Genomic DNA, 26871 nt, shown 5'->3' with positions numbered 1-26871 from the left:
TAACAATGATGCTGACTATCAAACATCATGTGATGGAGATAAAAAGGATTTGGCTTCATGCCCGTTGTGTGGAATATGGTAGAGGAGGTCAGTTTATTTTATATAGAGGTTAAGAACAGAGTGGAATAACTTCAGATAGTTCATTTGTACTAAAGGTAAGCAGTAAAGTTTCCATAGTCCTACTGGTCTGTTGAGCTGCTCTTTCATTAAAGAGACAGTTGGTGGTGATTTAGCCCCAAGAGTCATCATGCCTCAGGCCTTGGGGGAGACGCTGAGCAAGAAAGTCTTTCATGGGAACCTCAGCTGATGTTGGAATTGCACCTATGTTGTTGGTGTGACTCTGTATTGCAAACCAGCCATCCAGCCAAATGAGCTAACTGATAACTCTCCACCACACACACACACACACTTGTACAGGAACTGGAAAAATGTATCTTTGCCCTTTGAATGTTCCTTATTTAAAGGTTTTGCATGCTTTAATAATGTATAATGTTCTTGTAGTCCTGTGTATCTTTAATTGCTGTTGAGTAGAACACTCTAGGATAAGCAATTAATTGATACCAAGCCATATTAAGGGCCGTGAAACAGCTATCTTTATAACTTGGCTGCCTTGTTCAATTCAAAAAGCAGAAAAACTTGCATTTATATGTCATTTTTCCACATAATGGTGCATCTCAAAGCAGTACTCAGCCAATGAAGGATTTCTTGCAATCTAGTCATTGTTGTAATGTAGGAAACACAGCAGCCAATATGCACAGAGCAAAGCCCCACAAATGACAGTGTGATGATGATAAGATAATGTTATCAGTCAGTTGTGCTGTTCAGGTTTTACTACAGCCACATTTGCAACAATAAGTAACTACTGGTGTGTTGTGGGTTCAAAAAATTTTGAATCTTTGGTTTTAAAAACTGGTATGAATAGGCTGAGCCACCCTCTTACAAGATGCTGTGCTGGTGTTGGAGATAACCCTGCAAAGTAAATTAGGTAATACACGGGCATAGAATATCGACCACACAATTTTTAAAATACTTTTTTTCACATAATAGAGTAGCATGAACAGAGTAATTATTTTTGTAAACTTTATAAAATTATAAGATATTGATTCTGGGTGTCCACAGCGCCAGAGACCCGGGTTCAATACCCGCCTCAAGCAACTGACTGCGTGGAGTTTGCACATTCTCCCCGTGTCTGCGTGGGTTTCCTCTGGGTGCTCCGGTTTCCTCTCTCAGTCCAAAGATGTGCAGGTCAGATGAATTGACTATGCTAAATTGCCCGTAGTGTTAGGTGAAGGGGTAAATATAGGGGTATGAGTGGGTTGCACTTCGGCGGGTCGGTATGGACTTGTTGGGCTGTAGGGCCTGTTTCCACACTGCAAGTAATCTAATCTACTCTAATCTAATCTAATCTAATCTAATCTAATCTAATAGAAAAGTCGTGGTCCTTAACTTTTCTTTCAAAGAAAGAAAACGGACAGAGTTCGAAAGGTAATGACTCTTAATATGTTGCTGTTAATGTTTTATTAATTCCACAGAGAGTAAAAATAGTGACTGATCAAAGCATTACTGTCAACTTCTACATCTTAACAGATTTAAGATTGTTTCGCAGCTTTTAAAGTCATGGCTACAAATATATTAATATTTTCAAGTGCTTGTTCAGTAAAATGTTTGCATTGTTTCTGAACAGTAAAGGTAAATGTACTTAACAGTTGGAAATTGTTCATTGGCAGTACCCATGATCAGGAAATTGTTCCTTTAGCTCTGAAACATTGTCAATTGGAGCTCGCTAATCTGATTCTTTTGCAGTGATAGTGGGGTCACAGTTCCTACTTTCAGAATGCAAATGTCCTTGCAGTAGAAGCTGAAATCAAATTGTTGCATATTATCTATCCCGAAATCTAAATTGATAATCTAGACCATCTGAGTTCAAGTCCTACCAAACCACTTTGAGATTTAATTTCAGTTTAACAAAAAAATCCTGGCAATCGAAAATCTGTAGAAGTGACCATTAAACTGTTGTGAAAATTTAACTAAATCACTGATGTCTTCAAAGAAGGTGACCTGCTATTTATGTGTGGCTCCATGCAATTATGAGTGATGTAACACATCACAAAGTTGTAACTTTTTGTGCTACTTGGAGGAATATGACAAATTAACTATTACACTTTTGTAGTAGAATTACTCTTCTGGGATTCTACTGTCACATTACCAAAGAGAATTTACTGCTCAAAGAGAGTAATAAGTCTTTGTGAAAGCAAGAATGAGCTTTAAAGATATAAAAACAGAAACTTCTGGAGAAACTTGGCAGATTTGGCAGAATCTTTGGAGAGTGAAACAAAGTTATCATTTTGAGTACAATGATTTCTTCTGAACCCATTTATCAGTTTATAATCTTTATCATGTAAATTTCTTTTAAAGAAAATATTGAAGATAAAACTAAATGTGATCATGTTCACCCTTTGTTTATTTTACCTTTTTCACTTTAATCTTTTCATGTCGTTTATGACCTTTAAAACTGTTTATTGTCTCCTCAAATTCAGCAAGAAAGTATTTAAACTGGAACCTGTATATTTAGTGGGTGTTGAACTATAATTATTTGCTTCTTGAAGATGTAGATTGAGATGTTGACACTGCTTCACATTTGAATAGGAAGGGTTTGGAGGGATGTGGGCCAGGTGTTGGCAGATGGGACTAGATTGGGTTGGGATATCTGTCAGCATGGACAGATTGGAATGAAGGGTCTGTTTCCATGCTGTACCTATGTATGACTCTGTGACTTTATAGTAATATGTCATCAACTGATTGCTTTGTTGAACATAGGTAAAGCTTGATGGATCTGACAAGTTCCTGTAGGTATTCTGTAAATTGACAGCTTGCACCTTTGGATAACTGATGAATGAACAAGAGTTTTGAACAAATGATTGTGAGCAGAAAATAAGATTACGGGATAATTTCGGCAGAATGAAATAGGCCCATTGTGTTAAATTTAGGAAAGCAGTTAAGGAAGAGGAATGAGGAAACTGCAAAAAGGTAGAGATAAGTTAAGTGAGTTGGAAAGATCTGGCAAATGAAGTGTAATGTGGGTAAAATGTGAAATTATTTATTTTGATAGAAAGAATAAAGCCTTTTTTTTTATAAATGATGAGAGATTGCAGAGCTTTGAGATTCAGAGGGATCTGAATGTCCTCTTGCTTGAATTACCAAAAGCTCATGTACAGGTGCCCAGATACTGAGGCAAGCTAACAGATTGTTTTTATTTATTTTAAGGAGAAAGTGAGGTCTGCTCTGGAGGTCAGAGCTGAAAATGTGTTGCTGGAAAAGCGCAGCAGGTCTGGCAGCATCCAAGGAACAGGAGATTCGACATTTCGGGCATAAGCCCTTCTTCAGGAATGAGGAAAGTGTGCCAAGCAGGCTAAGATAAAAGGTAGGGAGGAGAGACTTGGGGAGGGCGATGGAGATGTGATAGGTGGAAGGAGGTCAAGGTGAGGGTGATAGGCCGGAGTGGGGTGGGGGTGGAGAGGTCAGGAAGAAGATTGCAGGTTAGGAAGGCGGTGCTGAGTTCGAGGGATTTGACTGAGACAAGGTGGGGGGAGGGGAAATGAGGAAACTGGGGAAATCTGAGTTCATCCCTTGTGGTTGGAGGGTTCCTAGGCGGAAGAAGAGGCGCTCTTCCTCATCCCCCATCCCTCGGTCCACACCCCCCACCCCTGGCACCTTCCCCTGCAACTGCAAGAAATGCAAAACTTGCGCCCACACCTCCTCCCTTACCTCTCTCTCCTAGGCCCCAAGGGATCCTTCCATATCTGCCACAAATTCATCTGCACCTCCACACACATCATCTATTGCATCCGCTGCACTCGATGTGGCCTCCTCTATATTGGGGAGACAAGCCGTCTACTTGCGGAACGTTTCAGAGAACACCTCTGGGACACCCGGACCAACCAACCCAACCACCCCGTGGCTCAACACTTTAACTCCCACTCCCACTCCACCAAGAATATGCAGGTCCTTGGACTCCTCCATTGACAGACCATAACAACACGACGGTTGGAGGAAGAGCCCCTCATCTTCCGCCTAGGAACCCTCCAACCACAAGGGATGAACTCAGATTTCTCCAGTTTCCTCATTTCCCCTCCCCCCATCTTGTCTCAGTCAAATCCCTCAAACTCAGCACCCCCTTCCTAACCTGCAATCTTCTTCCTGACCGCTCTGCCCCCACCCCCACTCCGGCCTATCACCCTCACCTTGACCTCCTTCCACCTATCACATCTCCATCGCCCTCCCCAAGTCCCTCCTCCCTACCTTTTATCTTAGCCTGCTGGACACACTTTCCTCATTCCTGAAGAAGGGCTTATGCCCGAAACATCGAATCTCCTGTTCTTTGGATGCTGCCTGACCTGCTGCACTTTTCTAGCAACACATTTTCAGCATCATTTATTTTAAGGAAGGTTATGCTTCAGTTACACAGGACACTGTTGAGATAACATGTGGAATACTGTCTACGGTGTAGATATCTTTGAGGAAGGGTGTAAATGTGTTTGAAGCAGTTTACTGGACTAAAATCTGGAACGTCCAGGTTGCCTTGTAATGAAAGGCTGGTTTTGATTTGATTTATTATTGTTACATATACAGGTAGTTCTCCTCCAATGCCATAGTTGCATTTCAGCAAAACCTCGTTTAATAGAAAATTGCTTAATATAAATAATGGAGCCTATGAGAAAAGTGGAGTTTGGGGCAGACCAGCAAAAAATATCACTCACGATTACTTAAAAACCTTGGTGAGTGGTCAGATGCATGGCAGATGCAGTTTAATGTGGATAAATGTATGGTTATCCACTTTGGTGGCAAGAACAGGAAGGCGGAGTACTACCTTTATGGAATCAATTTAGGTAAAGGGGCAGTATAAAGAGATCTGGGTGTTCTTGTACACCAGTCAATGAAGGTAAGCATGCAGATACAGCAGATAATGAAGAAGGCTATTAGCATGCTGGCTTTCATAACAAGAGGGATTGAGTATAGAAGCAAAGAGGTTCTTCTGCAGCTGTAGAGGGCCCTTGTGAGACCACACCTGGAGTACTGTGTGCAATTCTGGTCTCCAAATTTGAGGAAAGACATTCTGGCTATTGAGGGAATGCTGCATAGGTTCATGAGGTCTATTCCTGGAAGACTGGAGTGACAGGGGTTGAATACCCTTGAGTTTAGAAGACTGAGAGGGGATCTGATTGACCCATATAAGATTATTAAAGGATTGGACACTCTGGAGGCAGGAAACATTTTTCCGCTGATGGGTGAGTGCCGAACCAGAGGACACAGCTTAAAAATACGGGGTAGAACATTTAGGACAGAGATGAGGAGAAATTTCTTCTCCCAGAGAGTGGTGACTGTGTGGAATGCTCTGCCCCAGAGGGCAGTGGAGGCCCAGTCTCTGGATTCATTTAAGAAAGAGTTCCCAAGGATAGTGGAATCAAGGGTTATGAAAATAAGGCAGGAACAGGATACTGATTAAGGATGATCAACCATGATCATATTGAATGGTGGTGCAGGCTCGAAGGGCAGAATGGCCTACTCCTGCATCTATTGTCTATTGTCTAAAACCAGCCAAATGTCTAACACCAAGTATAGCACAACCTGAATGAAGGTACAAATCATATTTATCAATAAAACAAAAGTAAATTTAACACAGTACATTTAAAAATATTATTAATGCGGCAGAAGGTCATCATGATGCGTAAGGTAGATTCCCTCATTCCTGTTAAGCGAGCTATATCACATATTCTCTCCTTAATATCTAGCTTCTCTTCCAGTGTTATAGTCTTTCTTTTGTGTTCACCACCTGCACTTTTATCACCAGGACGCTTCTTGCTAACATTCTTGTCACTGTGCCCCTCCACTTTTTCAAAAAATGGGATAATGTAGGAGTAGTATAGCTTTCACAGGAAGCTGCTGAATGCATCTCTCTCTGTGCAGTACCTCTCTCATAAAGCTGGTCTATTGGCGCATGCGCAGAACGAAGCGGGTGAAACCATTGCCCCTGAAATCACGCTATTGAGAACAGGGGTAAACGTTATTGAAAATACTGTTCCTTAATTCCTCAGCAATATTATCAAGAAATCGCACTGCCGGAACGCGCATTATCTGAGCGCACTACCTGTATTGAGATACAGTGAAAAGTATTGTTTTCTGTGCTAACTGGACAAATCATACCTTATTTCAGCGTAATAGAACAGAATGCAGAATAAAGTATTGCAGTTAGAGAGAAGGTGCAGAGAACAATCAACTCTAATATATCAGAGGTTTGTTCATAAGTTTGATAACAGCCGCGAAAAAAACTGTTCTTGAATCTGTTTACAAACTTTTATATTTTCTGCTGATGGATAAGGTTGGAAAAGAGTATAACTGAGGTGGGAGGGGTCTTTGATTTTGTTGGCTCCTTTCCCAAGGCAGTGGAACATGTAGATGGAGTCAGTGGAAGGAAGGCTGGATTTCATGGCGGACTAGGCTCTGTTCATAACTCTGTAATTTCTTGTGGTCTTGGGCAGATCAGTTGCCATACCAAGCTATTATGCATCCAGATAAGATGCTTTCTATGGTACTTCTTGGACATTTTGAATTTCCTTGGTCTTCTGAGGAAGTAGCAGCATTGGTGTGCTTTCTTTATAGTAGATGCACCAGACAGATTGTTGGTGATATTTGCTCCTTGGACCTTGAAGTTCTCAACGTCTTCCACCTCAACAGACACATGTGTGTCCTGCACTCTGCTTCCTGAAGTCTATGACCAGCTCCTTCATTTCGGTGCATTGAGAGAGAGACATTGTTGTCTTTACACCATGTCACTAAGCACTTTTTTCCCTATAATATTTCTCATTGTTATTTTAGATCTGACCCACTATGATTGTCTAAGTAAGAGTTGGAGCTGAATTTGGCCATACTGTCATAAGCATGTAAGCAACATAGTAAGGTACTGAGTACAGAGCCTTGTAGGGCACCATCGTTGAGGATTATTGTGGAGGAGATGTTGTCACCAGTCTTTATTAATTATCGTCTGTGAGTCAGGAAGTTGAGAATGCAGTTGCAAATAGGGAGCAATAGGTTTGGCGATTAATTTTGTTGGTATTGTGGTGATGGAGGTAGAGCTAATGTCAATAAATAGGAATCTGATGTAGGTCGTTGTTATCCAGATGTGTAGGGCATGTGCCAACGACCTATAATGATGATAGGCGAAGTGCAGTGGATCAAGGCAGTCTGGGAGGTTGGAATTGATATGTGCCCTTAGTAACCTCTGAAAGCACTTCCTAATGATGGATTCAGAGCCACTTGTCATTAAGGTACATTGCCTGATTTTTCTTTGGCACCAGGAAGGTAATAGTCTTCTCAAAATAGGTGGAAACGTCATATTGTTGAAAGGAGTGGTTAAAGATGTCCACAAGTACTCCTGTCAGCTGGTCCACGCAGGATCTGAGGGCATGGTGAGGGACATCCAAGCCAGTCGCTTTCCATGGGTTCACTCTGAAGAAGGCTGATCTGATGTCTGCAGTAGTGACTATGGATGAGGTGCAGCTGAGGTTGTCGGGGCAGGTGACATCATTTCATTGAACTTCTGTTCAAACTGAGCATAGAATGCATTGAGCTCATCGGGAGGGATGCATCATTGTCAGCAGTTTTACTCAACTTCACTTTGTAGCCCATTATATTATGTCAGCCTTGCCATCGTGGGCGTATTCATGTGGTTAGTCTGGTATTATCTGTTCGCATCCCTGATGGCTTTGTGAATATTAGACCTAGATTTCCTGTTTAGATCAGGGTCACCTGTACGCCACAGACCTGGACTTGAGTAGGGAATGGATTTTCCGGTTCATCCATGGTTTCCATTTGGGGAACACTTGTATTCTTTAGCACACAATTCTGTATGTACTTACTGATGAAGTCTGTGATGGTACTGGCTTGCTTGTTAGGTTGGACGCTGAATTCTTATATATCGATCAGTCCACCAACTCGTAGTAATCATGTACAAGCTTTTCCATTATCTCAGACCAGCACTTTTCTATACTGGCTCCTCATGTTTCAGTTTCTGCTTGTAAGCTGGAAAAAGGAGTGCATCTTATGGTTGATTTTCCAAAATGAAGAGTGGTTGTGTAGCAATGTTCCAGGGTGTTTGGGCCTACAGTGGGACAGGAGACATGTTGGTGGCATCTTGGTACCACAGATATTGACCTGACTGAAGTCGCCAACTATGATGAACTGGGCCTCAGGGTACTATGTCTCAAGGCTATTTGTGGCATTGTAAATTTCATCAAGTGTGCTCTTCACATCTGCATTTGGTGGGATGTAGATTACTGTCAGGATAGAAGAAGTAAACTCCCATGGCCGGTTGAAGGGACTGCACTTCACTGATAGATATTCTAGGTCCAGAGAGCAGTAACTCGTCAGGGTCTCACATCTGAGCACCAAGAGGTGTTGATCAGGATGCAGATCCCTCTGCTGTTTGCCTTGTCATGTGGTCCATCTGATGGACTCAGAAGCCGTCAGGTTGTAAGACAGTCAGGTGAAGCAGGAGTGAGCCATGACTCTGTAAAACAAAGCACACAACAGTGTCTCAATTTTCTTTGGTAGGTGAGTCTAGCTTTATACCTTGGACAGGCTAGGCTTGTGTCTGCTGGAGTTCAGAAGAGTCAGAGGCATCTTGATTGAAGCATAAAAGATCCTTACGGGTCTGATGAGGTGGATGTAAGAGGACATTGCCTCTTATGGGAAAATCAAGAAAAAGAAGTTACTGTTTATAAGTGGTCACTCATTTAAAACAGAGATAAGGTGAAATTTCTTCCCACAGAATGTTACGTCTTTGAAACTCTCTTCTTGGAATGGCAGAGGGAATGTATCTTTGAATATTCTAAAGACAGAGATAAATAACAGGTTTTCAGGAACAGGCAGGAATTTGGAAATATGTTTATAATCAAATCCAAGTGGTCTGCTCCTGCTCCTTATTTATATGTTACATAAAATATTTTCAGTATCAAATAAACGTATGACAAGTAGGAACATGGCATTCTTGACTGCTATCTATACACTATAAAGTGTGTATGTGTAAATTTTACTTTCAAATTGGCACCCACTTCTGCAAATTGGCAGTTTGAAAACAGAGGAACCTTGATTATCCAAACGAGATGGTCAGGCACTATTTTGTTAAGATAATTGATTAATTGAATAATCAGTTTTACCTTAAACAAGGGAAGCCATGCTGATCTAACTCTGTGCTCTGCCAGAGAATTTATTTAAATCTATAATTTTAATGTATTGAGCGCAAGAGGACACAGATCTCACATGATGAACAAATTAAATCAGTGATAATACAAGAAAACTTCTTAAAAATGCAACAGTAGTGACTGTTTGGCAAGGAATAGTGAAGACAGCATTTAACAAGATCCCAAACAGCTTCTACGAAAGCAACAGCATTTGTCAGTTTCTGGGAACGCAGTCTCGCGATAGAAAAACAGAAGCAGCGCCTCGTGCATGCATCTACGTTCTCTGCCTTTTCTAAAATGAAGGACCTGGTAAGGTGACGGGAATACCTGTATGGTAATGTAAAACACTTACTTTTGTAAAAGGCTGTGTACCAACCCTTACCTTAAAAAAAATCCAGTCACTGAATTCAGTGGCGGCACGGTGGCTCAGTGGTGGTTAGTTCTGCTGCTTCACTGCACCTCACAGTATGAGACCTGGGTTTGATTCCAGCCTCAGGCGATGTACAACCCATGTACAAAACCAACCTCATCTACAAAATTCCATGCAAGGACTGCCACATACACTACGTAGGACAGACAGGAAGAATGTTAGCCACCAGGATACACGAACACCAGCTAGCCACAAAAAGATACGACCCTCTCTCCCTTGTAGCCCTACATAAGGATGAAAAAAAACACCAATTCAACTGGAACAATACATCTATCTTGGGACAGGCTAAGCAAAGACATGCCAAAGAATTCCTAGAGGCCTAGCACTCCAACCACAATGCCATGAACAAACACATAGATCTCGGTATCATCTATCAACCCCTCAGAAAACGAACAGGCAATGACATCACCACAAACCCCAGGAACCCTATCCAGGACAAGCATATGAATAAAAAGCAGGAGACAACAGCTTCGCTTCACTTGGAGGTCGCCACTGATGATGTTACCTAGCCAGGTAATGAAACGTCTGGATATCAAACCTACAGCTCAGCGAGAAAAGCTACACCCTCAGGCGACTGTCTGTGTGGAGTTTGCATATTCTCCCCATCTCTGCATGGGTTTCCTCCCACAATCCAAAGATGTGCAGGTGAGGTGAATTGGTCATGCTAAATTGCCCATAGTGTTCAGTGCATTAGTCAGGGGTAAATATAGGGTAGGGGAATGGGTCTCGGTGGGTTACTGTTTGGAGGGTCGATGTGGACTTGTTGGGCCAAATGACCTGTTTCCATACTGTAGGGAATCTAATCTATGATGCTTGAGTTGCTTGTGTTTCTTTGTTTTTGTTAGTGTTTTCACATGTTCTTTAGTAAAGCTAAGTCAAATACACTTACCTATTTGATATAGCATTTTTGCAGGGCTTTGAAATCTTTTTCTGATAATCCAAAATTTGGAAAATCGATATTTGGATAATCAAGGTTCCTCTGTACTGGTGTTTTTAACATGTTTCTAGCAGAACGCAATGTTGAATATCTCAAGATATTCATTACATAAATTGTTTTGAGTATTTGTATTTCTGAAATACAGATTGCAATATATTTACAAAACGTTAATTGAGATTTCATCAGTCCAACAAGGATGTTAACTTTAGGAGGATAGGGTGTGTACTAAATATGCACTGCCCATCTAAAGTTAGCTTCCTTGTTAAATATACCCTTTATGAGCTTTCTTTTATTAGAAAAGATAAACAATCCCTCTTTTATACTCTTCAATTTAAAGATGCTTCTTTGAGAAAAAAATGATTCACATTGAGTTAGAGAAAGAAGCCTTCAGCTCCTCAAGTTCATACTGGCTCTTGACAGAGCAATCCAACCAGCATTAACATAGAGTCCTGGTATTTCACATGACAACACATGTGTAAAACCCGAACAGAAGTGCAGTGAACAAGACCAAGAGGTGAATTTCATTATTTTTACTTGCCTTCTCTCCTGCCTAGAAAAGAGATTTATGTTTTTATTTTTTTCACTTCGTTTTGTGTTTTCACCAAATCCCGTTTGTGAAGTCCATTTTTAAAATGATGTGCTTTTATTCTTCAGGGTTAAAATAAGGGTAGATCTACTGCTGCATCCAAGACCTGAGGGGAATATTTTGCAATACAAATTCATACACTTGTGCATTCGAAATGGGAAGAAAAATGAAAGTAATTGAAAGAAGTTCAAATGACAAAATACTTTAATTTAGATGAATTAATATTTAATTTTGAGAGACCAGTGGGTGTTAATTTAAGGTTCCTTCAGTTGGTCAAGCACATTTGTTTTGTAATCATCAATTCGACTGTGTATGAGCTCTTTAAAAAAAAGCCTGTGCTTGACCAACTGAAAGAACTTTAAGTTAACACTCACTGGTCTCTCAAAATTAAATATTAATTCATCTAAATTAAAGTATTTTGTCTTTTGAACTTCTTTCCATTGCCTTCATTTTTCTTCCTATTTTGAATGCACGAGTGTATGAATTTGTATAGCAAGATATTCCCCTCAGGTCTTGGATGCAGTAATAAATCTACCTTTGTTTTAACCCGGAAGAATAAAAGCGCATCATTTTTAAAATGGACTTCACAAATGTAGCTGCACTTGAACTCCTCATGTGGTACCCTCAAGTGTAGCGGAGCTTTATAACTTTTCTTGATTTGTTACCTTCCAACATGTCTCATTTCTCTTGGAACTCTCCTGCCCTTAGGTGGCTGTTGAGTTACCTTGGTCTGGGAGGCTTCAGCTGCTCAGGCTCTCAGCTCTTTTGGGGTCCAGTAAAGGCTTGAGTTCCTGCCTGATCTAAGCTAACCTGTTAGGGCTCAGCTGATAGGCATTTTGACATATTAATGGGGACCTACCTCATTCATACCATGGCCTGCTGGTGTGATATATCTCAGCTAATCCGTGTGGATTTCTTCCCAAGCAGCTTTACCACCACCTCCCAATGCTGTTTGGTCACCTGAGAGTTCAACAACTTTTTTGTTCTTCGTTCTCATCTGATACCATCTTGGCTGCCATCAGGTGGTGTCCACCCTCTGGTTGACAATCACTGGTTATGTGGACTTTGGTTTAACTCCATCTTCACTGCAGTTGAACTCCTTATGTGGTAGTGTCAAGTGCAGTAGAGCTTTATGACTTCTCTTGATTTCTTACCTTCAGCAGTGGTTGGTACCCAATCTGTTCTACTTCGCTTTGAACTCTACTAACTGTACGTGGCTATCCAGCTCTTATTATACTGCCCTTCAGTTCATCGATTAGGTTGTCATTTTCCTCACCATCTGTCTGTGTTTTTTTGAGCAGTCTTTGTTCTCTAAGATCAGGGAAACCGTATTGTCCAAGCTGACCTTTTGTTTATGCAGCAGGCATGTGAGCATCTCTCCATTTAAAGTTTTGTTTTGGACCTTGTTGCATCCCTTATCCTTGCCTAACCTTGAGGGACACTACTGCTCACAGGGCTATCTGTTGCTGCTGTGCTCTGTGGCCCTTCACCATGGTGAGCTTCCTCACTAGCTCTGAGAGTACTGGCAACCTCTCAGATTTACCTCCAATTTTGAATGCAGGTTTTGGTAGTCACATCTCTTGCTGGCCAAGCAGAGGTGCAGGCTTCTTGTTTTCTACATCTAGGAAGGACAGTTTCCTTATCAACTGTCGGTTTCTTCAGTAGCTTTCCTAGTATCCTGTTTCAACTAGGTAAACATGCTGTTCATCCGGCATGGGTGTGGACTCACTTGCTTTTAAATCAAAGTACTGTAGCTTTTTCATCTGCTGTGGGACTCTTTAGGAACTTCTCTTGTCTCCAAGTAAATGTGAAAAGAGTGTTTCAGATAGTCAGATGTCTTTGTCATCCAAAAGGGGTACAAGCAACCTTTATAAACTTGCCACCCAGGTCTGCAAAAGTTCATTGCCTCTGTTTACCCCTGTGGAAAAGGATTTCACTAGGTACATGTTGGCTGTATCTCCTTTTGATCCTAGCTTTTTTCCTGAACCCAGTTTTGCCTCCCTATGTTGCATGAAAATTAGCAGCAGCAAGCACAGAGTAAACTGGAGAAACTCAGCAGGTCTGGCATCATCTGTGGAGAGAGGAACAGAATTAACATTTCAAGTCTGTTATGACATTCTTTTTTAGAACTTTTGAAGACTCGAATCATTATCTCTGTTTCTGTTTCGCCAGATGCCAGTATTCTGTGTTTTGTTTGAGATTTCTCGAATCCGCAGCCTTTGCCTTTATCAGTTAGCGACAGCACTTGAATTGCTTTTCTAATGATTTCCCCAAATTGGTGTTAGGGTGATTTTGCTAGCCCCTATTCTGCCTCACGAGACTCTCCGTCACATATGGGTCGAGTTAGTTGCATTCCCATGTGGCTCTTTGACTGTGCGTTTGAACTTCCTCACTATCAGTTCTGCAACATAGGATGACCCTTTAGTAAAGAATTTGTTTGCTGATTTGATTTCTAGTTCACTCCTTTTATGGCTTTCAATGCAGTGTTGGGGCAAGGATATTTTGTGCACAGGGACATGCGCACAGCTCACAGATTGAATCAGTCTGCATCTCAGGAGTGGTGTTTTCTCACTTAATGCCTTAGCTGCTCACACTATCCTTGCCTTGTTTGTTAATGGCTTTCTACTCGTTGCACATTTTATAGGCTCACAGTATCTGTATTTGACAATGTTTCGACACAGAACATGAAATTGCTGTTCAGCAGTCATCGGTGAACAAGATGAACATGTTGCGAGGTCTGTTTTTTTTATCCACACCATGTGCCAGCAGCTTGTATGGCAAGTATGCTATTGTGCCTCAACCAAATGACCATGTTGCAAAGTAGAAAGGGAGTAGTGTTCAGTTGAGTCAAGGAGGTTTGCTGTTAGCTGGGTGATGCCAATGTCAAGGGCAGCACCTGCAATCAGTCCAGCGATAAGGTGCAGGGCAGCATGGTGGCTAAGTGTTTAGCATGATGGCTTCACAGCCCCAGGATCAGGGTTGGCTTCCAGACTCAGGCAAATGTCTGTGTAGAGTTTACAGACACTCCCCGTGTCTGCATGGTTTTCCTCCGGGTGCTCCCATTTCCTCCCACAGTCCAAAGATGGGTAGGTTAGATGGATTGACCATGCCAAACTGCCCATAATGTCCAGGGATGTGCAGGCTAGGTGAATTAGCATGGGAAATGCAGCTTACAGCAATAGGGTGGAGTGTGATTTGTTTGGGATGCTGTTCAGAGGTTTGGTATGGACTCAATGCGAGCACACTGCAGGGATTCTATGATTCATGATACCATGATATAGTCAGATGTCTGCTTTGGCAGTCAGACTCAAGAATGGTGTGTCCAGGTGCTGTCTGGGGACTGGGCCTTAGTCAGTCCTGCTGGTCCAGTGGATTCAGGGTTTGAGATTGTCAGTTCAGGAGCTTCATAAAAGCAGTCAGTGGTCTGGTCAATCATCACTCGGAATCGTCCATGCAAGTTGTTCGGCAGACTGGAGCATGGTTATTCCTTTGTGTAAGTGGAATGAATGTCCTGGATGATTAACAGAAGACACTGTTTTGGTAAGCAGCCGGGGGTGGGGGGGTGGGATTTGGTAAGCAGCCTGGGAATTGTAGGGAGCAACCTGGGATACTTAGGGTACAAGGACAGTGAAGGGTGAAACTTCAATACATAGGGATGATGATCTTTGCTTCAACTGGGAAACAGTGCAGCATGATGGTTGGCATCACCAAAACTGTGGTGACTAGACTTGAAGTCTCAACTCCAGGTAGTGGGTGGCAATTCATGGCTGTTTAGTACTAGGGGCTGTTCAAGAAATGCGAAATAGTAAGAGATATGAAGGTTTGGAGGAGGGACCTGATGACTATTTCCCACAGTCTATTCTATCGACAGCTTAAAACCACAAATTTTCAGCTCTTCTTCAGTTTGGGGTATTGAGGACAAGAGTTGGCATCATGTTACAGTTGTATAAGGCTTTGGTTCAGCCACATTTGAAATGCTGCATATAGTTCTGGTTGCTATATTACCAAAAGGATGTGGATACTTTGGAGAGGGTGCAGAAGAGGTTTACCAGATGTTGCCTGATATGGAGGGCTGTAGCTATGAAGAGGGATTGAGTAGATTAGAATTATTTTCATTAGAAAAACAGAGGCTGAGGGAGTACCTGATTGAGGTCTACAAAATCATGAGATGTAGACAGGCTGGAAAGCAAGAAGCTTTTTTCCCCAGAGTGGGGGACCCAATTTCAAGAGGTCACAAGTTCAAAGTGAGAGGGGAAATGTTTAGGGAAGATATGCATGGAAAGTTCTTTACGCAGAGGGTGGTGAGTGCCTGGAACGTGTTGCCAGCAGAGGTGGTAGAGGCCGTCACAGTCATATAAAATGTATCTAGACAGATGTGTGAATGGGCAGGAGCAGAGGGATACAAACCCTTAAAACATAGGCGGCAGGTTTAGATAGAGGGTCTGGATCGGTGCAAACTTGGAGGGCCGAAAGGCCTGTTCCTGTGTTGTAATTTTCTATGATCTTTGTTGACTCAAAACGGTAACTCTTTTTTCCTCCAACAGATACTGCAAGACCTGCTGAGTTTCACCAATACTTTCTGTTTTTCTGGATTAGAACCTGATAAGCTTTCAGTAAGCATCTGTGGTGAGGGCTGTCTGTTGTGATTGAATTTTTGTTAAAAGCCTTTGAATCCAAGGGATTTTAATTTAATAATCATTCAATGGTCTTGAAGCAAAAATACTTCATAAAAGCAGTCAATGGTCTGGTCAATCATTAAAAATGTACAATATCGTAAGTGCATATTTGTAATAATTCTTTTCAGATGCATAAATTTTGGACAAATATTCAACATCTTTACTCCATGAGCTTAGCAGATGAGGGTGATCTGATTGAAACTTACAAAATACTGAGATGTCCGGATAGAATGGACATAGAGAAGATGTTTCCGTAGTAGGAGAGATTAGGACCCAAGTGCACAGCCTCAGCGTTCAAGGCATAACCCTTTCAAACTGAAATGAAGAGGTATTTATTCAGCCAGAGTGTCGTTAATTTGTGGAACTCATTGCCATAGGGGGCTGTGGAAGCCAAGTCATTCAATGAATTTAGTAAAGAGATAGATAGGTTCTTGATTGGTATAGTGATCAAGGGTTTTTGGGAGAATGGGACATATCAGCTATGATTTAAAGATAGAACAGACTCAATGGCTGAATGGCTAATTCTGCTCCTATATCTTATGGTCTTATGTAACAATTTTCCCAACCACTGGATGTCTCAACGCACTTGAAAGGTAAATAAAGCACTTTTCAAGTATAGCCACTATTATGCTGTAGGAAATATAGCAGCCAGTTTATACACAGCAAAATATTGGCCAGTACACTGTGATAACTGTTGTCTTCTTCAAAATATTGGCATAGGATCCTTTCCATCGACCTTCTCAAGCACTTTAAGGTCTCACTGAAAAGCAGCAGTTCTGACAGTATAGTATTTCTTCATACTGAATTGGGGTGCCAGCCTTGATTTGAGTGCTCATTCCTCAGGTTGAACATAAACTCAGAAACTGTCGTAGATTCAAAGAGGTACAGCATGAAAACAGACTATTCCATCCAACTCATCCATGCAGACCAGATATCCCAACCTAATCTAGTCCCACTTGCCGGCATTTGGCCCATACCCCTCCAAACCTTTCCTATTCATATAACCATCCAAATGCAATTTAAATGTTATAATTGAACCAGCCTCCATCACTTCCTCTGATAGCTGATTCCATACAAGCACCACCCTCTGAAAAAGTTGCCCCCTAAGTCCCTTTTAAATCTTTCCCCTAAACCTATAGAGATTAGATACCCTACAGTGCGGAAACAGGCCCTTCGGCCCAACCAGTCCACACCAACTCTCTGAAGAGTAACCCACCCAGACCCATTTCCCTCTGAATGATGCACCTAGCACTATGGGCAATTTAGCATTAGCAATTCACCTAATCTACACATCTCTGGACTGTCGGAGGAAACCGGACCACCTGGAGAAAACCCACGCAGACACGGGGAGAATGTGCAAACTCCACACAGACAGCCGCCCGAGGCTGGAATCGAACCTGGGAACCTGGTGCTGTGAGGCAGTAGTGCTAACCACTGAGCCACTATGTCACCGAGTTCTGCAGTTCTGGATTACTCCACCCCAGGGTACAGACCTAGTCTATTTACCCTGTCCATGTCCTTCATGATTTTATAAACCTCTATAAAGTCACCCCTCGACCTCTGATGCAGCAGGGAAAATAGCCCCAGCCTACTCAACCTTTCCCTTTAGCTCAAACCTTCCAACCCTGCTAACATCCTTATAAATCTTTTCTGATTCCTTTCAAGTTTCACAATATCCTTACGATAGGAGGGAGACCAGAATTGCACACAGTATTCCAAAAGTGGCCTAGCATGACCTCCCAACTCCTATACTCGGTACTGTAAACAATAAAGGAAAGCATACCAAATGCCTTCTTCACTGTCCTATCTACCTGCGACTCCACTTTCAAGGAACTATGCACCTGCACTCCAACGTCTCTTTGTTCAGCAACACTCCTCAGGACCTTACCATTAAGTGTATAAGTTCTGTCCTGATTTGTCTTTCCAAAATGCAACACCCCAAGATACTAAATTAAACTTTATCTGCCACTCCTCAGCCCATTGGTCCATCTGATTGAGATCCTGTTGTACTCTGAGGTAATCTTTTCCATCCACAACACTTCCAATTTTGGTTTAGAGGTGATTAGTGACCCACTAAGCTACAGCTGATGATAGGACATATGCATGCCTCTGAAATATTGTGAAAGTGAAAAATTAAGTTCAAGAGAATTTGCAATGTGTGATTTAACTGATATTTAACTTTGACAAATGCAAGGATGCCTTAATTGTAATGATTTGAAAGAATTGGAAATTGTTGAATGCTTGAACGATTAAAGTATTTTCAGGAAAAATGATGGACTAGCAAAATGCACATTGTATTCAATAATAATAGAGAAGGAAATTTTCTTGTTTGATCATTATATTGATATTTTATTGGCAGAATTGTTGCAACAATTTCAGCAACAGTTACTGGAAACTGAGAGAAAAGCAGCAACATACATGAAGAGGTACAGAAAGATGCAAGAGGATTACCACAGCTTGATTGGAGTCACTGCAGAGCTTGTAGATTCTTTGGAAGCTACAGTAAATGGGAAAATGGTAAGATTCTTTAAGGTTGCTCCGTCACCATTTCCGGGTAAGTGCTAACCACCAGCAGGACAGACTCACTAGAGGTGACAATGCAATGGAATGCAGTTGGAAAGGAGTGACTCTGGGAGTCCTCATTGTGGATTCTGGAGCTTCGTGAAGTGTTATGACATTAGTTCAGACATGGGCGAGGAACTGTCATGCTGATGACCACCTACTGCACTTCCTCAGCTCCTGAATCAAAATTTCTTTGTGTTGAATACAACTTGGTAGAAGCACTGAGTTTATCAGTGACATAGAATGTACTTTTGTAAAGCATCTTCAATGTCTTTCACCAAAAGAAGTCCAGTAGCACCAAATATTGACTAAGCTGGAGTAATGAGAGAACACAAGGGTCCACTCCAAACTACGTGTCAAAAATTGCAACTGTCAGAACTGGTATGTGTGATAGTCATTGCAGAGACAAAGTTCCATGTTCACAATGAGGTCCACCAGTTGCCCTCTGTTGTGTTGTACAGCATTATCACTGAGATAAAGGAGGATGGTTTCAGATCTGGCTTAGTAGGTCACCAGTTGACAACCATGAAAAGTTGTGAACCATCAGGAGCAGAATTGCATTCAAACATCCTCACAACTTCATGACCTGCTAAATGTTTTCCTCTTGTTATGGACTAGGCCAGATCACTCAAAACATTCTTAAACAGGCAGCTCAGACCATAACTTTGCAATTTGTTTTGGTAAGTGTGCAGTGAAAATTATCCGGAGTGAGGTAGCGAGGTTGACTACCAGGTTTTAAAACAGACAAAAATGTATTCACAAGATTACACAGTGAAACACAAAGAACAGAATAAAGAGCCCCCGCAGAACTGTCTATCCAATCTAGACTTAATTATGCTGTTCCAAATATACATAACAGTCCCAATAAGCAAACCCCCTTGAAAACTAGTGTAAATAGAACAGATACTTACAGGTTGAAGTTAGAAGGGCAGAATGAGAGAGATAGGTTCCATGTAGCTCACTGTTGAACTTCCAGATAGTTCTGGACTGAATTCAAAGGCTCAGCTGGAGAGCTGACCACTCCTCTTCCATTGTACAGGTCACTTTTAAAACATGACCACTTTGACCTGAAGTCTCATCTGTTTACATATAAACAAAAAGGCCTCTCAATACCCTTTAATCTCTGTACCAAACCAGAGCAATCGGCACCGGGAGCGGTTTATTATCCCTCTGAAAAACACCAAGGACACATTATCCATGAGGAAAGGGAACAGCTTTTTGAAAAAAGGAAACAATTTTATGACACTACCCGCACCCCCCCGAGAAAAAGAATCATCAATACCAAAAGATGGCTTCATTTTTAAAACCCTTCAAAACCCCAGTTAGTAGTTGAAACACACATATACACTATACTAACTATAAACATGCACAACCGCATGCGAATTCAGACCGTGGCACACCCGCCAGCGAACGCCTACGTATCTAATTCGAGCCTCGATAACACATCGGCAATCGCATGTTCGTGACCTGTCACATGCACAATTGTCAAACTGAATGGCTGCAACAACAAGCTCCATCTAAACAGTCTGGCATTTTTGTCCTTAAAGTTTTCCATACATTTCAACAGCTTATGATCAGTCGATATGATTGTCTCAGATGCATTGCTGATAATATAAACATTGAAATCTTGTAATGCTAACACCAAGTTTAAAGTCTCTCTCAACTGTTGAATATTCTGTTGATGAACGTTCAACTTCCTGGAAAAATACCTGATGGGTCTTCCTATCCCTTCGTCATCCTCCTGCAGGAGCACTGCACCAACACCCACATCACTGGCATCGATAGCCACCTTGAAAGGCTTCGTGAAATTAGGTGTGGCTAATACTGGGGCAGTGGTTAACACTGTTTTTAAGCTGTCAGATGCCTTTTGACAGTCTGCTGTCCACTGAAACTTCTTGCCCCTTTTTTTTAACAATTCAGTGAGTGGAGCAGCCACACTGCAAAATTTCACACAAATGTCCAGTAAAATCTACTCATCCCAGGAACCTTAGTATCATTGTTTCTGTCGATGGTGTGGGAAATTCCCCAATTATCTTCGTTTTTACATCCCGTGGAGTCATTTATCCATGTCCAGTAACATGGCCCAGGAAGGTGACTTGGGCTTTGCCAAATTCACTTTTAGCTAGGTTTACCACCAAGCCTGCCTTCCAAAGTTGATTGAATAAGTCCAATAAATGCTGTAAATGTTCCTTCCATGACTGACTAAAAATCACCAGGTCATCAATATACACCACACAGTTGGGTAATTTGGCAATGACCTTAACAGTCAGTCTCTGAAATGTGGCTGGAGCATTTTTCATAGCAAATGACGTGACTTTGAACTGATGTGCTCCATTTGGCGTTATGAAAGCCAAAATTGCCTTTGCTCTCTCTGGCAGAGGTACTTGCCAGTAGCCTCTGAACAAGGCCCACTGAGAAATGTAAGTTTTTCCCACTTTTTCAACACAGTCCTCCAACTGTGGAATTGGATATGCATAAGTCTTTGTAACGGCATTGATTTTGCGATAGTCCACACAAAACTGTTGGATACCATCTGCCTTTGGCACCATGACTGTGGGTGAGCTCCAGTCACTGTAATTCACTTTGATTATGCCATCTTGGAACATGCATGCTATCTCGTTCTGAACCGGTGCCAATTTTGGAAGGTTATACCTATAAGGATGTTGCTTAATTGGAACAGCATATCCTATCTCTACATCATGTACAATTAGATTAGTACTTCCCAGTTCATTTCTGCATATCTCTCCATATGAAAATAACAACTCTTTCAGGTCATTTCCGTTTTCTAGTGGAAGGTAACTCAATTTCTCCTAATTTTTGACAACCTCCTTACTGTCCATTTGATTTGAGGAATATCCAATTCAGAATCCTCTGAACTTGGTTCTTTCCTCTGTGCTGTAATCATTAACACCTTCTCCTCTTGCTTCCCTTCCCTATCAAAATATCTTTTGAGCATATTCACTTGACATATTCTGTGAAATTCCTTCCTGTCTGGAGTTCTTATCATGTATTTCACTTCATTCAATTTCTTCTTGATTTGATAAGGTCCACTAAACCTGGCTTTTAAAGGCTCACCTGTTACTAGAAGTAACACCAATACCTTATCCCCAACTGCAAAATTGTGAATTTGTGATTTTTTTTATCCGCCTCCTGGTTCTTTGTATGCTATGATACTTTTGAATGCTGTCTAGCCAACTCTCCAGCTCTGTTTAATTGTTCTCTAAAATTTGATACACAGTCCAAATGGGTGGTCTCTGAATTCTGACTTATTAATTTCTCCTATATCAATTTTAACAGTCCTCTTACTTCTTGCCCCAAAATTAATTCAAATGGACTGAATTTGGTCAATTCATTTGGTGCATCTATGATCACAAAAAGTACAAACAGAACTCCCTTATCCCAATCATCTGGATAATCCCGACCATAAGCTCTCAACATTGTGTTTAGTGTTTGATGCCATCTTTGTATCGCTCCCTGCGATTCTGGATGGTACACAGTAGATTTGAATTGCTTTATTCCCAAGGTATCCATAACTTCCTTGAATAATTTGGATGTGAAGTTTGATTCTTGACCTGACTGAATCTCCATTGGTGATCTGTATTTAGTAGAGAAAAATTAAATAATTCTTCTACAACTCTTTCAGGTGTGATGTTGTGAAATGGGATTGCCTCTGGAAATCTAATTGACACATGCTTAATAAATACCTATTCCCACTTTTTGTTTGAGATGGGGAACTACACAATCAATCAAGACTCCTGTGAAAGGTTCCTCAAATGCTGGAATAGGTACTAAAGGTGCAAGTTTTATTACTGCCTGTGATTTTCCAATTAGCTGACATGTATGACGTGTCTGACAAAATTCAACTGCATCCATGTGTGTTCAAGGCCAGTAAAAATGTTTTTATATTTTAGCCTGTGTTTTCCTCACTCCTAAAAGACCTCCGAGTGATAGCTCATGCACCACTTGCTGCACCTCCTTTCTATACCCCATTGGCAAACAATTTGATGAACCTCTGTCCAATTCTCATCTGTTTGAATGTGTGATGGTTTCCATTTCCTCATTAAGACATAATTTGTGAAGTAATAACACACAGGGATGCATTCACTCTCTTTTGTAAATGCCTTTTGATGCAACTGTTTCCTCATTTTTCTGCTATAACGATCAGCCTAGCAGAGCATTACATGTTTACCTATTTGTTCCTGCTCTGTCCCACTTATCTGATCAGAAAAAGTCTCGGATAAAGCTCTGTCAGCTTCTTTATCTGTGCCTCTTGATCTTTCCTGCTTCAACTTATGCCTCTGTGATCTTGTGACCACGCAATCAGGGAAAATTCCTGGAAAAAACATTCTTCATTTCTTCAGTTGCCTGCATTTGTACTGGCTTTTCAACCAGATTAGGGAGCACGCCAGCCCGTGAATCAGCTGTATCATTTACAAGGACAGATTGTATTCCTGGAGCTGAGAGTTTGTCCAATACTTCTACCACAAATTCTTCACTCCTCTCTGGACTCTCTAGCCTTACTTTCCATAATTGAGCATTTTTTACCTCACCACGAATTCCTGTTACAAGTACCTTTTCTGGCAGTAGTCCCTCAGAAGTACATACCTCCTCATCCTTCAGCATCACAAACTGAGAGGATCCTTTTGCCTTAACACTGTAACCTCTTTACCTGCTACTCCCAACTAAGAAACCATAGTTCTTTGAGGAGGTGACGAGATAGTTCAACGAAGGTCGAGTACTGGGTGTGGTATATATGGACTTCAGCAAGGCATTCAATAAGGTTCCCCATGGTAGGCTCATTCATAAAGTCAGGAAGTATGGGAGATTTGGCTGTCTGGATTCAGAATTGGCTGGTTTGCAGAAGGCAGAGAGTGGTTGGAGATGCAAAGTATTCTGCCTGGAGGTCAGTGTTGAGCGGGCTCCCACAGGGCTCTGTTCTTGGGCCTCTGCTCTTTGGATGAGGAGGTTGAGGGGTAGGTTAGTAAATTTGCAGATGACACAAAGGTTGGAGGTGTTGTCAATAGTATAGAGGGCTACTGCAGGCTGCAGCGTGACATAGGATGCAGAGCTGGGCTGAGAAATGGCATGTGGAGTTCAACCTGGATAAATGCAGAGTGATGCATTTTGAAAGGTCAAACTCGAATGCTGAATATAGGATTAAGGACAGGATTCTTGACAATTTGGAGGAACAGAAGGATCTGAATGTGCAAGTAATAGATCCTTCAAAGTTGCCACCAAGTGGATAGGGTTGTCAAGAAAGCATATGGTGTTTTGGCTTTCATTAAGAACTGAGAGGTTTTGCTGCAGCTTTACAAATCCCTGGTGAGACCACACTTGGAATAATGTGTCCAGTTCTGGTCACCCTACGATAGGAAAGATAGAGGCTTTGGAGACGGTGCAAAGAAGGTTAACCAGGATGCTGCATGGACTAGAGGGCTTGCCTTATGAAGAAAGGTTGAATAAGCTTGGACTTTTCTATCTGGAGATAAAGAGGAAGAGAGGAGACCTGATCAAGGTATACGAAATAATGAGTGGCATAGATAGAGTCAATAGCCAGAGACTTTTCCCAGGGCAGGATTGACTGGATTTGGAGGTCATAGTTTGAAGATATTAAGAGGAACGTATAAAGGAGATGTCAGAGATAGGTTCTTTATGTAGGCAGTTGTGAATGCATGGAATGCTTTGTCAGCTGTGGTGGTGGAAGCAGAATGATTGGGGACATTTAAGCGACGGCTGGACATGCACATGGGTAGCAGTGAGTTGAAGGGTGCATAGGTTAAGTTATTATATTTTACATTAGGATTAAACCTTGGCACAACATCGTGGGCCAAAGGGCCTGTTCTGTGCTGTACTTTTCTATGTTTTAATGTTCTATGTGAATACACTTTACCCTTGCATGTATATTTTTAAGCAGATCTGGCACTTGCTCCTTAACCCACCTCTGATCACCTTGTACACTCTGAGGCTGTTGTCTAACTTTCCTTGTGCTTTTTGTTACTGGTCCAACAAAACTTCCAGGCTTGTCCCGTTTTCCTACATCTGGCTTTCTTCTAAACCACCAACACTGTGATTTCATGTTGCCTACTTTATTGCAATGGAAATACTGGAGCTTTTTAACTTCTTTGTCCCCATCAAGGGTTTTTTTTTAAACCCTGTGATAAGCTATCTTTATGATCTTCACTGAGATTTACCTTTCCTTTTCCACGTGAGGATTTCTCTTTGCCCCAGTTTCTATCCCTCATGGACAGAAATTGATTCTGGAAGCCAAAACGTGTTTTATGGACCAGCTCATAATCAGCAGCCACTTCAGCTACTAACCTTGCCATTTTAACTCTCTGCTCTTCCACATGAGCTTCAGGCAGTAAATTTTTGAATTCCTCCAAAATAATTAACTCTCTAAGGGCATCATAGATTCGCTCGATTTTTAAAGCTCATATCCATCTATTGGTATTACTGTTTGATCCTCTCAAACTTAATGTAGGTTTGACCAGGGTCCCTCCTTAAATTCCTGAAATGTTGTCTGTAGGTTTCTGGTGCAAGCTTATATGCACTTCAAATGTTTTTTTTCACCTCTTCATACTCCCCAGATACGTCCTCTGATAGTGGTGCGAATACCTCACTAGCTCTACCTACAGGTTTCATTTGGATCGAGAAAATCCACATTGCCACTGGCCACTGCATTTGTTTAGCCACTTTTTCAAAATGAGATGGAAAAGGCTTCCACATCCTTCTCATCAAATTTAGGCAATGCTTGAATATACTTAAACAGTTTCTCACCATGCTTCTGATTACCAGGGGCTTGCTCATCCTCACTAAGCCTACCCTTAGCCCTTATCTCCAGCCTTTTAAGCTGACTTTCCATTTTGTCTCAGTTTTGAAGTTCAAAAGCTCTCTTTTTCCCTCTCTTCTGCTGCTCTCTCTTTTTCTCTCTGTTCTGCTGTTCTCTCTTTTTTCCTTCACGTCTGCTTTTAATTGTAACTCAAACTGTTTCACTTCTGCTGCCTTACCTTATCTCTCACCTCTAACTCAAGCTGCTTCATTTGCAATTGAATCTTGCCATTTTGAAAGATTCTAATGGTTTCTCCAGCAAGTTTAAATGCTGAGCTACTGCTACAATTATTTCTCCTTTCCTCACAGAAGCAGGCAGATCCAGTCCCAGTTGGTCTGCTTATTCCTGCAGCTTGGTCTTATTCACCTTTTGCAAAACTTCCAAAGTCATCACCTCCACTTCCAGAAAACTTTTAGTGACTGAAAGAGCCATGATGATCCCAAGCTTTCACTGCCCAACCAAACCAAAATAAAGACACTAGCATCTACAGCTAGCTATTTAAAATACCGCAATGAATTCTCAATCTGTTATGGACTAGGTTAGATCACTCAAATCATTCTTAGGCAGGCAGCCCAGACCATAACTTGGCAATTTGTTTCAGTAAGTGTACAGTGAAAATTATCCGGAGTGAGGTAGTTAGGTTGACTTCCTGGTTTTAAAAACAGACAAAAATATATTAACAAGATTACAAAATAAAACAAAGAGCAGAGTAAAGAATGTCGACAGAACTCAGTCTATCCAAACTACATTTAATTATGCTGTTCCAAATACACATCACAGTCCCATAAACAACCCCCCTTAAAAACCAGTTTAAATGGAACAAATGCTTACAGGTTGAAGTTAGAAGGGCAGAAGGAGAGAGATAGGTTCCACACAGCTTACTGTTGAACTCCTAAATAGTTCTGGACTGAATTCAAATGCTCAGCTGGAGAGTTGACCACTTCCCTTCTATTGTACATGCCACTTTTAAAACATGACCACTTTGACCTGAAGTCTCATCTGTTTACATATAAACAAAAAGGCCTCCCAATACCCTTTAATTTCTGTACCAAACCAGAGCAATCGGCACCGGGAACGGTTTACGACCCCTCTGACAAAAACCAAGGATACAGTATCCTCGAGAAAAAAGGGCCCAGGTTTGTGACACTCTGCACTTTCCGGCAAATCAGTCAATTAACCCTGGTTCAACGAACAATGTAGAGAGCAATTCAGAAACAGCAGCAGACATAGCCAAAAATGAAATGCCAACCTGGTGAAAACACAGAATTACGTACGTGCTAAACATCGAAAGTAGCCTGCATGATACAGAGCTAAGCACCACCAGTTAACCCAAGCAAAGTCTGCATACCTATAATAGTGGGCAAACAGTTAAAAGGAGGAAGACGCTCCATCCACATGCCCATTCTCAATGTTAGTGCAACTCAACACAAGTGTAAAAGACAAACTGAAGGCTGTACAGCTGAGTCATAATATACCTAAACTTCCTGAGCATTTATTTTGAGTGCCAACTTCAGGGAATGATGTGGCATACAGTATGCAGCAGCAAGAAGCCAGTCACATTAAAATGCTCCATCACAGCAAATGTGTTCTCTTTTCTGATATCATTGGATTTAAA

General features: G+C 41.5%; 1 protein-coding gene across 4 annotated transcripts in view; it reads left to right on the top strand.

Moving 5' to 3' along the window:
- LOC132821513 (lisH domain-containing protein ARMC9) overlaps nt 1-26871 on the top strand; it is a 150366-nt gene that overhangs the window by 39196 nt on the left and 84299 nt on the right. For all 4 annotated transcript variants that reach the window (XM_060834118.1, XM_060834117.1, XM_060834120.1 and 1 more), the window contains exons 7-8: nt 1461-1485; nt 18225-18382. In XM_060834118.1, the coding sequence (XP_060690101.1) occupies nt 1461-1485; nt 18225-18382 (183 nt within the window). The remainder of the gene's footprint in view (nt 1-1460; nt 1486-18224; nt 18383-26871) is intronic.

Source organism: Hemiscyllium ocellatum, chromosome 13, assembly GCF_020745735.1.
Source record: "Hemiscyllium ocellatum isolate sHemOce1 chromosome 13, sHemOce1.pat.X.cur, whole genome shotgun sequence".
In the NCBI taxonomy this organism is placed as follows: Eukaryota; Metazoa; Chordata; class Chondrichthyes; order Orectolobiformes; family Hemiscylliidae; genus Hemiscyllium; species Hemiscyllium ocellatum.
The sequence above is the reverse complement of the archived record's forward strand: the minus strand, read 5'-3'. Positions and strand labels throughout refer to the sequence as shown.